General features: G+C 35.4%; 1 protein-coding gene across 1 annotated transcript; it reads left to right on the top strand.

Moving 5' to 3' along the window:
* The first annotated feature begins 9007 nt into the window (after positions 1 to 9007).
* LOC104756133 (nuclear poly(A) polymerase 1) lies at positions 9008 to 13588 on the top strand. The gene is made up of 12 exons (XM_010478661.3): positions 9008 to 9782; positions 9920 to 9997; positions 10090 to 10197; positions 10615 to 10677; positions 10770 to 10931; positions 11223 to 11336; positions 11435 to 11497; positions 11591 to 11920; positions 12003 to 12167; positions 12259 to 13101; positions 13186 to 13253; positions 13355 to 13588. The coding sequence occupies exons 1-12, from the start codon at positions 9678 to 9680 to the stop codon at positions 13392 to 13394; spliced, it is 2139 nt and encodes a 712-aa protein (XP_010476963.1). The 5' UTR covers positions 9008 to 9677; the 3' UTR covers positions 13395 to 13588.
* The last annotated feature ends 193 nt before the right edge of the window (positions 13589 to 13781 follow it).

Genomic DNA, 13781 nt, shown 5'->3' with positions numbered 1-13781 from the left:
CAATCTTACAATATCTTCTAAAATAATAAAGATGTGTTTAATTTATAAGGGAAGTTAACATAATCTCGGAAATTAAAACCAAAATCTCGGAAAGTATCTTAGAATATGATCTTAGTTTAATTACTTGCTTAATTATGAAATATTTAAATTATACTAACTAATATACCTTTCAACCGACCCTAATTGTAGTATCATTTCAAAATGCTATAAATGATAACGAAAGAAAAAATATTTGCAAGAAACAATTAAATAATTTACTACTCCCGAAATTAACAACATACCTTGATCAAATATTTGATTGGATTTTTCGATAGTTTCAAAAACTCCCAAAATTTTAAGAAAATTTGAATTATTGATTCATTAAAATACTGATTAAAAGATATTTAATCAAGATATGCTGTTAATTCAGCTTTTATTTTGCCTGAGAAATTAAAGTAATATACAATTAAGTATTTATTTATTGAGATTTTGATCCTACTAACCCTAACTATCTTTGAGCAGTATATATCTTTTTAAAGTTGCACACACTACATAAATCGTTTCATAAAAAGAATATTTTCATCGGCCACTGAGAAAATTAACCCTGCATAGCTTGGAATACGAGTGTGCAATGGTTTTAGAAAAGAAAACGGCAGATGATGTTGAATATGTAACCAAAGTCCATCATTAATCTCCTATATTTTATATGGGGTGAGTCTTATTTTTATTTTATTGTAGGTTCACAATTTTGTTATTTATATTTAAATATGGAATTTTGTATTTGTAGATAGTGGATGACATACATAAAAAGTGACATACATAATACCTAAACCTAAAGAGTGTAAGGATGCATCTAGGTTTTGTACATGAGTGAATTTGATCATTTATACACACATAATATAGTCATCGTAATATATTTACAAGCATTACCATTGTCTATAAACATTTAAACAATTTTCCATTTACTAAATTTTTTACAAATAGATTTACCGTCGATTAAATCTGGCTTTTCATATGATGTACTCATGTCATTTTTTTATTATTTATGGTGTTTAGTCTTAAGATATAGAAGAGAATAGTTTGTAATTGTATTGTAGATTTGTGTATCCATCAACACAACATATATCACAAGGTGTAGACATTTATGTCCCATAATGAAAATGTTTAATAATACATTTTATAAAACTAATTAGAAATTGTAAATTCACATTATCTGTTTTATTTTCATTTAATTTGTTCATTATTTAAATTATGTCAATCAAACAAAACAAACCAAAACAATGTTTACACATTTAAGACTTAAATAGTAATATTTTATTTTAATTTTATCTATCAGAAAAATATTTCCATATACATTTCTATTTTTGAATATATAAAAATAAAAAATGTTGACAAACTATTCATGATAAATGGGACGGGTGTAATATATTCAAAATCTCCATATTATTTATTTCAAATATCATGACTAATTATAGCGGGTATAAGATACACACGTGTAATTCAAAAAATAAAAAACATTATAGTGTAAAAAAAATAGGTAACAAGTTAAAGTATAAACATTTTTGCTAGCTAGATTCAGTTCTCAAAATCTTTAATTTGAGTAAGCGTCAACTTCAGAATGGGTATGTGCCTACTTTAAGATGATTATTTTGAAAAAAAAAATAGTATTTGAATATTTTATAGAGTTTGAGAATATCAAAAATGAAAATACGAGTAATCCGTCATAATCTTTCACCCATTTCTTTAATATATATCTTACATATTACATATCAGAAAAAATCTATACTATTAAAAGGAAAGCGTTTTTAATAAGTAGACATAGGGTTAAGGATTATTTATTACATGAAATACCGTTAAAAACAGAATAAGGATATGTATAACTTAGAGCCAAACATACACAATTAATATATGAACTGTATACGATACAAGTGTATCCAAACAGACCTGTAAGCAAATTAAATACTAAGGAAGAAAGAATATTCTAACTAATTGTAATAAATTTTGAAACAAGAATTACGAATATCAAATCCAATCTCAACACATTCAACTAAGTCGAAATTTCCGAGCTTAATTTTGAATTATCTGTGGAAAAAGGACCACGACATACAAAAAATATGGAAGAAGGGAACGAAAATATATTATGCAAATATTCTTTATAAAATATCTGACAAAAATCTGGATAAACTAATTTCTTTTTTGGTACCTATATTCAATTCTCAAATCTCACTTGAGTAACTGACTAACTGTACATGTCAACTTCGGATTGGTAGAAAAAAACTGGGTTTTTTTTTGTAAACTTTAGATAGTTTGAGAATATAAAAACGAAAAATTTATCTCAATCCCTTTAACATATAATTATCTATATTGGAACTTTATTTTAATTGAAACACATGTTATCCATGGGCTTTGCAAATTTTAAAGTGATGAATGCAGACATTTCTCCTATGGGTTTTTACGGAAAAAATAGCAAAATTGTTATGGGCAAGCCTATCGAGTTGGATTTATTCAGGTAGACAATTTAGGTCATTTGATTTGAGAAGTTTTAATATTTTAGCCCGGTTTGATAGTTCTTGGGGCGGGACAAGACGGGTTTTCGGTCCCAAATAGATACATCACTTTTTTCTTACCATTTTTTCAATGTAATCTCATCATTTGTTGTCTAACCAAATAGAAAATAAATTGAATACTAAACTTATAGTATGAGATAGGGTTATGAATGTTAATAACATTCTTAAAAAAATATGTTTACATTAATAATTTCATATATATATACGTAATATATTGCAAATATGATAACAAATTTTGGTTTTGAAATCATCCCCGCACGTACGTGCGGATCCGAATCTAGTAATACATAAGTATCTCAAAACAATTGTTTATGCAAATACAAGAAATTATTACAATTTTGATGAAAATGTGGAGAGTAATCATGTTATTTTAAAACTTATATTAATAGATATATGTCTTCCATTCACACACTTTGCATTGGCTGTCAGCTTATAACTGAAACTCCAAAATGCGCATTACTTTAAGTAGTAAAAATGTAGATTCAAAGTTGTATGAGATGATTCTGTATCTTGTATCCATTACAATTAATCATACATATAGTATGTTAAATATAAAATAAATTCTAAATTCTATCATTTTAATATTTGTAATTTAATAAAATCTAAAATTGAATTAAAATTATTTGAACTTTGCTAAACTTTTATAACTAATTACTTAATGTAATAAGTGGAAACATGTTGTTTTCCTATCAAATAAAAAAATTAATGTATAATTAACTTTTTATCCAAAAATAATAAATGTTATATGTAGTATGATGATGTGTCATCGTTAGAGATATTTTTTCAATCTATCTATATATATATATATATATAATTAGACCCAAAACAAACAAAAATATACAACCATTTTAAAAGCTAAAAAAAACAAATAATTTTAAAGAATTCAAAAGAGAAAGATAGCTCTTCATCTTCCCTAGAACCATCTCTCCATCAATCATGGATTTGAAGTCGTTCATTGTAGTGGAGTGTGCGTGGAGATGACACTTGAATCGTTCTTGCAATAGTTCACCTAGTCTAACATTCCTCCCTTGGGTATGAGATTGTCGCCTTTGGTCCTTCAAAAACTGAAAGCTCACCTTGATATTTTCACAAGTAAGTGACCAACTGATGTTATCACGAAGCATTGTCGTATGACCAAGACAATGGAACAAGTTTCCGAGAACATATGTTTTTTCTTTTTACATACTGTAATATTTAAATAATCGAATGCAAAAGCGTTTTACGGCTTGAAATTTGGATATTTCGTGAGTTCTGAAAATGTATACCAATAATGTTCTTTATCTCTATTGGATTAGATGTAAATATAAGTTAACCGGTTTAGTATTCGGTTTAGTATACTTGTATATAACACAAATTGTACAGCTATTTTTGGATCAATTGAATGAGAAAATATCTTTAACAAACTTCTTCTTCCTCATTCTCTCTCGTTTGTAATATGGTATCAGAGCCATCAAAGCTCAGATCCACCTCTAATCCTTGATCGTTTCAGTTCGTTAAGCTCATTTTTCTTCGATTTTGAGCTTATCTCGTACTCCAATGGTGATTGCATCTCGTGCAAACCGAAGAATGGGTAAAATAAAATCACAATCGAGCTCCGCTGTTCGTCAATCGCAAAGGTTGAACTCCGATGTTGATGATTCTGCTCCGATCACTCTCCCAGTAGCCGATCCTCAGGTTTCCGGGCTTTCGCGAGCTGTCACATCGCCGATCTTCGCTGATCCCACTCATTCTCCGTTCCATCTACACAGCGCAGATCATCCAGGTTTGAGTATCATCTCTCTTCGTTTGGATGAAACGAACTATGATGACTGGAGTTTTGCGATGCGTATTTCTCTTGATGCTAAGAATAAGATAAAATTTATTGATGGAAGCTTGCCTAGGCCCTTGGTTACAGATCCTAACTTTGATTTGTGGTCTAGATGCAATAGTATGGTTAAGTCGTGGTTATTGAACTCCGTTTCTCCTCAGATCTATCGTAGTATTTTGCGTTTGAAAGATGCTACAGATATTTGGAAAGATCTCTATGGTCGTTACCATATGACTAACCTTCCACGCACTTTTAATCTAACTCAAGAGATCCAAGACCTTCGTCAAGGTTCTATGTCGTTGTCTGAGTATTATACTCGTCTCAAAACTCTCTGGGATCAGGTAGATGGTTCAGAGGAACCAGATGATCCTTGTGTTTGTGGGAAAGGTGCTCGTCTGCAACAGAAGGCAGAGAGAGCCAAAACGGTGAAATTCTTAGCTGGTCTAAATGAATCTTATGCGATTGTTCGCAGACAAATCATTGCAAAGAAGGTGTTACCTCCTCTGGTAGAGGTATACCACATCCTGGACCAAGATGACAGCCAGAAAGGGTTCACCGCTCCCACTGCTCCCACAGCTTTTCAAGTTTCACAAGTTGCACCTCAGATGGTTTCTCCTTCGCCACTATCTTCGGGTGTGATGTATGTTGAAAGTGGTCCAAACAAAGGACGTCCAATATGCTCTTTTTGCAATCGTGTGGGACACATTGTTGATCGATGTTACAGGAAACATGGTTTTCCTCCTGGCTTTACTCCAAAAGGGAAATTCAATGAGAAGGCTCAGAAACCTCCGATAGTAGCGGCTCAAGTTTCTTTGTCTCCAGTTCCGGATAAGACTCCAACTAATGTGGAGAGCTTGATTGGAAATCTTTCTCCTGATCAGCTACAGAATATCATTGCTCTGTTTAGCTCTCAGCTTCAATCTGCCTCTCCCGGAGCTGTTCCTGCTACTATTGCGAGTTCTTCTCATATTCCACAAACTCCACTTGATCACCCTGGTATCTCATTCTCTACTCATACATATTCTTTTATTGGAATTCTGGCTGCTTCGAAACATACACTGTCCATAGACACATGGGTGATTGATTCTGGTGCAACTCACCATGTGTCTCATGACAGAAATAGTTTTGTTTCTTTGGATACACCTGTGGAAAGTTATGTGAACATGCCAACAGGACAGTGTGTTAAGATCAGTGGAGTGGGAATGGTTCGTTTAAATAAAGACTTACTCCTCACGAATGTCTTGTTTATCCCAGAATTCAGATTAAGTCTCATCAGTATCAGTTCTTTGACTTCAGATCTTGGTTCTCGCGTGATTTTTGATACTACTTGTTGCGAAATACAGGATCCTACCAAGGGGGAGATGATTGGTAAAGGTCGTCGAATTGGCAAGCTCTATGTGCTCGATACAGAAACAATCCTAGTGAATGCAGTGGTGGATATTAGTACGTGGCACAAGAGACTTGGACATCCTTCTTACTCGAGACTGGATGTGATTTCTGAAGCTTTGGGAACTACAGGACACAAGAATAAGAAGCCTGCTTATTGTCATGTCTGTCACTTGGCTAAGCAGAAGAAGTTATCTTTTATATCAGAGAACAACATTTGTAATTCAACTTTTGAGTTGTTACACATAGATGTTTGGGGACCATTTTCAGTGGAAACAGTTGAAGGTTATAAATACTTTTTGACCATTGTTGATGATCATTCTAGAGCAACATGGATTTATTTGCTTAAGGCCAAGAGTGATGTTCTGACTGTCTTCCCTGCTTTCATCAATCAAGTTGAGAATCAATATAATGTTAAAGTGAAGTCGGTTAGATCAGATAATGCTAAAGAGTTAGCTTTCACTCAGTTTTATCAGTCACGAGGCATAGTTTCTTATCACTCTTGTCCGGAGACACCTGAACAGAACTCAGTCGTCGAGCGTAAACATCAACACATTCTCAATGTTGCTCGATCACTCCTCTTCCAATCAAATATTCCTCTGCAATATTGGGGAGACTGTGTTCTGACAGCAGTGTTTTTGATCAATCGAACACCATCGCAATTACTCTCGAATAAAACACCTTATGAGCTGCTCACGGGTAAGCAACCAGACTATTCTCGCATCAGATCATTTGGTTGCCTGTGTTATGCTTCAACGTCTCCAAAACAAAGACACAAGTTTGAACCCCGGTCGAGAGCATGTGTGTTTTTGGGATATCCTGCAGGTTTTAAAGGGTACAAAGTACTGGATTTGCAGAGTCATATGATTTATATATCCAGGCATGTTGAATTCCATGAAGGTGTTTTTCCCTTGACAGATTCTCAGAAGGAGATTGTTCCTGTCAACACTCTCACACCAATGGATTCTTTGTCTCCTGGTAATACTATCTCAATTCCACAAAATTCTGATTCCATTTCTTCTCCTCCACTACAAATTTCTTCTCAAAGGATTCGTAAGCCTCCTGCTCATTTGAGCGATTATCATTGTTATTCTCTTGACAATGAGGTCTCTCATCCTATTTCCTCCTTTTTATCTTATTCAAACATTTCACCTTCTTACTTGGCTTATATTAATAATATTACCAAGATTCCCATTCCCTCTTCATATAAAGAGGCAAAGGCATCCAAGGAATGGTGTGAGGCTGTTGATAAGGAAATTGGAGCCATGGAGAGGACAAATACCTGGGATGTGACTAGTCTTCCACCTGGTAAGAAAGTTGTTGGCTGCAAATGGGTTTTTACCTTGAAGTTTTATGCAGATGGCACTCTAGAAAGATATAAAGCCAGGTTGGTGGCTAAAGGTTACACACAAAAGAAGGGTTTGGATTATAATGAAACTTTTTCACCAGTTGCGAAGATGGTTACGGTGAAACTGTTATTAAAGATTTCTGCTTCCAAACAGTGGTTTCTACATCAACTTGACATTTCAAATGCCTTCTTGAATGGAGATCTTGATGAAGATATATATATGCGACTTCCAGAAGGGTATGCTGAGATTAAGGGGGACACTTTGCCTAAGAATGCTGTTTGTAAGTTGAAGAAGTCCATTTATGGTCTCAAACAGGCTTCTCGACAATGGTTCTTGAAATTCTCTACTTCTCTTTTGTCTTTGGGCTTTGCAAAGTGTCACGGCGACCACACTCTGTTTGTTAAAACTTTTGGAGATGATTTTGTTGCTGTGTTGGTTTATGTTGACGACATAGTTATTGCTAGTACTACAGAATCAGGTGCGAGTCAGTTAACTGAAGCTTTGAAGCAGAGTTTTAAGCTAAGGGAGCTTGGTCCTTTGAAATACTTCTTGGGTCTTGAAATTGCTAGGAATTCTACTGGCATATCTATTTGTCAACGTAAATATGCCCTTGAACTTCTGACCTCTACTGGCATGTTAGCCTGCAAAGACGTCGCAACACCCATGGTACCAAACCTACATCTCTCCAGGACTTCTGGTACGATTTTGACTGATAAGGCGATGTATCACAGTCTTGTAGGCCGTTTGATGTATCTCACTATCACTCGTCCGGACATCACTTTTGCTGTGAATAAGTTGTGTCAGTTCTCCTCTGCTCCACGCACATCTCATCTGACAGCAGCTTATCAAGTTCTTCAATACATTAAAGGGACTATTGGACAGGGACTTTTCTATTCTGCAGAACCAGACCTCACATTGAAAGCTTTTGCAGATTCAGATTATGCTAACTGTCCAGATAACCGTCGTTCAACCACTGGTTTCATGATGTTTCTTGGCTCGTCACTCATTTCCTGGCGTTCTAAGAAACAACACACTGTTTCTCGCTCCTCTGCAGAAGCTGAGTATCGAGCTCTTGCTTTGACTACCTGCGAGATGATGTGGATCACTACTTTACTTCGTGAGTTGCGAGTTGGTCCTTTCTCTGTTCCGATTCTCTTCTCTGATAGCACTGCAGCGATCTACATAGCCACAAACCCAGTTTTTCACGAGAGGACTAAACATATTGAGGTGGATTGTCATACAGTTCGGGAAAAGCTGGATCGCGGACAAATCAAACTCCTACATGTTCGGACTGAGGATCAAGTAGCTGACATTTTGACTAAACCTCTCTTCCTTCCACAATTTGAACATCTCAAGTCCAAGATGAGTCTTCAAAACATTTTTGCCTCATCTTGAGGGGAACTATTGGATTAGATGTAAATATAAGTTAACCGGTTTAGTATTCGGTTTAGTATACTTGTATATAACACAAATTGTACAGCTATTTTTGGATCAATTGAATGAGAAAATATCTTTAACAAACTTTTTCTTCCTCATTCTCTCTCGTTTGTAATAATCTCTCAAGACTCATAAATCCATTCCAATGAATTAAAAAATTATTCAATTTTTCTTAATTGTTAGATATTTTGGTATCAACAAATTCTACATTAGAGTAACTACTTAATTAGAATTCAAGCTTATATATCATGATATCTAAACTATATGGGTTGGTTTATATTTATGAGTTTTTTTTTCTAACCAAGACTAAAATCAAATGGAAAGTTTATTAAAGCAAACCGAAAATTAGTAGAAATTACAGTATGTTTAGTGTTTAAATTCAAAATTTTAATTTGTATTTCTTAATTATAAATAGTTCCGGGTCGGGTATTCAATTATTAGAAACCGGATATATAATCGGGTCAGGTATAGGAAGACGGTTTAATTCTCGTGGGAATATCAATAGGTCCGTCCCCCTAAACTCCCCCATAAATCGTATATATGTGTGGCCCGAGTGCTCTTTGTCGCAATCGCAACCCCACCCACGCGAGAAGTTGCGACTCTAACCTAGAAACTCCGCCACGAGAATTTTGGGGAAAATAGTTTCTTCCTTCTTCACTTCGCCGGAGAATCAATTCGTCTTGTATCGCCTGGGATCGACTTCACCGACCGGACCCAGTTCGCATCAATCAATCTGGTGTTCAAAGGCCGAGACTTTCTGATGTTCGCTCGATACCGTTCGTTGTATAACCAATTCAATCGGAGTAGGGTTTAAGGGTTGTTCCCGTGAAGAACCTCCCGACTCGTTTGGATACTTTTGTATGAGATTCCCTTGTGTTGTGTTTTTTGTTGCTTTTTGATTTTTAATTTAGCAAAAAAAAAGCCTTTTGATTTTTGTATTCTGTATGATCAACAATTTCTCCATAGTAATCTTCTCTGCGTCTTCGTTTTTTTAGCTTTACATTATTCGATTAATATTCAGGCAAAAAAAAATTGTTCAGAAAAAAAAAAGATAAGAAATTTTTTTATACTCAGTAGAATCTGATTGAAATATTAAGGAAAAAAAAAGAGTGAAAAAAAAAAAGAGAGGAAAGAACAAAGTAAGATCGATCTATGGCTAGTGTCCAGCAAAATGGGCAAAGGTTTGGCATTACAGAACCTATCTCTCTGGGAGGACCATCGGAGCTTGATGTGATTAAGACAAGAGAGCTTGAGAAGGTTTTTTCTGTTATCTTATATAGCCTGTGTCTTGTTATATGCTTCGGTTTTCTAGTTTCTTAAGTTTATGATTGATATACTTGTATCTTAGGTTTATACTGATTGATTGTTATATTTGTTGTTACTTGGTTGTTCAGTACTTGCAAGATGTTGGATTGTACGAGAGTAACGAGGAAGCTGTTAAAAGGGAGGAGGTTTTGGGGATACTAGATCAGGTTTTGTAGTACTTTCGAATCCTAAGAACTTGTGCTTATGTATTTTTATCGATGTTTGTGATGATAGATCTTCGTTATTTATATGTGTCCAGATTGTTAAAACATGGATCAAAACAATCAGCCGGGCCAAAGGGTTGAATGATCAGCTGCTTCATGAGGCCAATGCAAAGATATTTACTTTCGGTTCTTATCGACTAGGGGTAACGATATAGAAGATTTAGCTTTGTTTTAGTCATTCTTCTTGTATTGCTAAATATTTGGTGTAGAGGGAAAAGGAACAATGTGAATTGGTGAAAGCTGTGTTTTATTTCTGTTGTCTTGAGATGTTCCTGAGTGGGAAGTGGAATCACTTGTCTTCACATGCTCTTTGCGTGCATTTAAACGTATTGAGATCAATGTTATATTTGACACTTGAACTACATCTGAATTGAGCTTTTCAGTCATTTTTAATTGTTGGTAAACCTAGGACACAATAGGGTGTCCTTGGTGAGAACAGTTCATTCTTAAATTTTCAGTGTCCTAAAAGAGTTCCTTTTCAAGTTTTGATTGCTCTTACTGTCACCAATTTCTAGTATATTGAATGTTCCTATAACTGTTCGTTTTACATTTTCAAATAGGTACATGGACCTGGTGCTGATATAGATACTTTATGTGTGGGACCTAGACATGCAACTAGAGAAGTACTATAACCTCTTGCATCTATGTATATGTAGTTGTATATTTCTTCTGTCGATTTATTGTGTTCAATATTCATCTTCGTATTTCCCTTTAGGGTGATTTCTTTGGTGAACTACAAAGAATGCTGTCAGAAATGCCTGAAGTAACTGAACTGCACCCTGTGCCTGATGCTCATGTTCCATTGATGGGATTCAAACTTAATGGAGTTTCTATAGATCTCCTTTATGCACAACTTCCACTCTGGGTTATACCTGAGGTAATTTCTGGCTTACAATGAGATGTTTGTTTGATTAATGAGGATTGGGAAGTAGATTCCATTTTATGGATTATTTTGTTTTAACTTTTAGATATGAACCTCATTAAACCCATCCTTACTGATTACAATCACTTAGTTTCACGCTATTACGCAGTTTACATTATGTTCATGAATTTAAATTAATGTTTTGAGTGGATCTCTTAGAAAATAGGTATTTTTGAATATGGAGCTCTGATTGTGTTCCTCATATGGAATCTTAATTTTGTTATTTGCCCGATGTTAATGGTGCAGGACTTGGATATATCACAGGATGCCATTCTACAGAATGCTGATGAGCAAACTGTTCGAAGTCTTAATGGTTGTAGAGTTACTGACCAAATCTTGCGTCTGGTTCCAAATATTCAGGTTTTGTGCTCACTGACGATACATCTCTTATCTTTTAATTTTTTGTTATTCATCCATACGATTTGCTTAGTCTGAAATACATTTTTGTTTCTGATCAGAATTTCAGGACAACACTAAGATGCATGCGATTTTGGGCCAAACGACGTGGAGTATACTCTAATGTATGGATAGTCCTTCTCTAGAACTCGTTATTCCATTTCATTTTTAAGTGACTATCATGTTGCTAAGTAAAGTCTCGTTCTGACAATTGCTAGGTCTCGGGATTTCTTGGTGGTATAAACTGGGCGTTACTTGTAGCCCGAATATGTCAACTTTATCCTAACGCCCTCCCGAATATGTTAGCATCTAGGTTCTTTAGGGTCTACAATCAATGGCGTTGGCCGAATCCCGTTCTTCTTTGTTCAATGGATGAAGGATCCCTCGGTCTTCAAGTTTGGGACCCTAGAAGAAACCCAAAGGACCGGTCGCATATAATGCCCATCATTACTCCCGCTTATCCTGGTATGAACTCCAGTTATAATGTCTCTGCAAGTACATTGCGGATTATGACAGGAGAGTTTCAGAGAGGAAAAGAAATATGTGAGGTAAGATTCAAATACAGTAAGTTCAAATGGTAGGCTTTTATGCAGATTCAATGACTTATTAAAACGGCATGATGTCATGCAGGCTATGGAAACAAACAAAGCTGATTGGGATACTCTTTTTGAGCCATTTGCATTCTTTGAAGCGTATAAAAACTATCTTCAGATAGACATCTCTGCTGCAAATGTCGATGATCTAAGAAAATGGAAAGGCTGGGTTGAGTCACGTCTCCGGCAGCTCACACTGAAGGTAAAATGTCCTGTTTTCTCAAATCTGAATAGTTTCTCCTGATTTTGATTCTTTAATGATTTGACTTGGATTTTTTCATTATAATCTCCAGATCGAGAGACATACTTATGATAAGCTTCAATGCCACCCTCATCCCCATGATTTTCAAGACTCATCCCGACCACTCCATTGCTCTTACTTCATGGGTCTGCAGCGTAAACAAGGAGTTCCTGCAGCAGAAGGCGAGCAACAATTTGATATTAGAAGAACGGTGGAGGAGTTTAAACACACAGTTAACGGTTACATGTTGTGGATTCCCGGGATGGAGATTAGTGTCAGCCATATAAAGCGGAGAAGCTTACCTAATTTTGTGTATCCTGGTGGAATTAGACCTTCACATACCTCTAAAGGAACATGGGACAGCAAACGCCGTTCAGAGCACAGAAATTCTTCTACATCAAGTGCAACAGTTTCTCATACAACTACGACTGAAATGAGTTCTGAAAGTAAAGCTGGTTCGAACAGTCCAGGAGATGGGAAGAAGAGAAAGTGGGGACATGATGGATCCCTGACCGATCAGCCAAGGCCCTCTAAACACGTCGCTGTTTCAGTACCTGTAGAGAATTCTGAAGGCGGGAGCCCGAATCCATCTGTTGGATCCATTTGTTCAAGTCCTATGAAAGATTATTGTACAAACGGTAAATCTGATCATATTAGTAAGGATCAAGTAGATAATGTTTTCAGTAAGGATCCACCAATAGAGAAGATAGCCACTCCTCAAGCTCCTAGTCAAGAAACTGAGGAGCTTGAAGAAATTGGTGATTTTGGGAATCAAATGATACAGCAGATAACTCCCAAAGATGCAATCTCGATGGTTACTGCAACTATACCTCCATTGGAAGCTACTGCTTTGAATGGCTCTCTATTCTCCAATGAAGCAGTGGAAGAACTCGAGGTTTCTTGTTTTTTCCTTATCAATTTTCGATACATAAACTAGTCTCTTGATCTTGTTCTTATTTGATTTTTCTTATCTTGAAAGGTACTTCCCATGCGACAGCCTGAGGCGGCACATAGAGCTTCAGTACAACAGCCGAAACCGATAATTAAGTAAGCGGTTTTCTGTCTGTTTGTACTCACTGTTCTTTTAACTCTGCATTTTTGGATTTTGACAAAGATTGTTTGCGTTTTGTTTGTCTGATTATTTGCAGATTGAGCTTCACATCTCTAGGCAAAACCAATGGCAAGTAATAATGGTGTTTTCCCTACATTGCCAAGAATCTCAGCATGTACCCGATATTGAAGATGTTAGTCGAAGGGTTCTCTATGTAAAAGAAGAGTCTTCTTATATTATGTTACTTTTCTTAGATGTTGCAAGTCCTAAATACTTTGATCTCATGTAAAACTCGTTTGGATAAGATTTAATATAATGTGTTCTCGTCTAATCCGAAACACTTTTCTCAAGTCCTGAAACAAAACAAAAAAAAAGTGTGGTTTGAGTTCCAACTTCACTGCTAAATTAATACATACCAACGTTTGGAGTATATATTTTACTATTATCATGTTGATTTTAGGTAACCTCGAAGAGATATGTTTTGATTAATCTCGATCCAGACGTTAAAACATCGTCTTATATCT

This window comes from Camelina sativa, chromosome 17 (assembly GCF_030686135.1).
Source record: "Camelina sativa cultivar CO46 ecotype springtype chromosome 17, ASM3068613v1".
Classification (NCBI taxonomy): domain Eukaryota; kingdom Viridiplantae; phylum Streptophyta; class Magnoliopsida; order Brassicales; family Brassicaceae; genus Camelina; species Camelina sativa.
The sequence above is the reverse complement of the archived record's forward strand: the minus strand, read 5'-3'. Positions and strand labels throughout refer to the sequence as shown.

What these genes read in the sequence shown, in the direction of transcription:
- LOC104756133 (XM_010478661.3), top strand. Translation starts at nt 9,678, where the DNA reads ATGGCTAGTGTCCAGCAAAATGGGCAAAGGTTTGGCATTACAGAACCT. An exon ending in AGACAAGAGAGCTTGAGAAG is followed by an intron (nt 9,783 to 9,919) that starts GTTTTTTCTGTT and finishes TTGGTTGTTCAG; the next exon opens with TACTTGCAAGATGTTGGATT. An exon ending in TCCGGCAGCTCACACTGAAG is followed by an intron (nt 12,168 to 12,258) that starts GTAAAATGTCCT and finishes TATAATCTCCAG; the next exon opens with ATCGAGAGACATACTTATGA.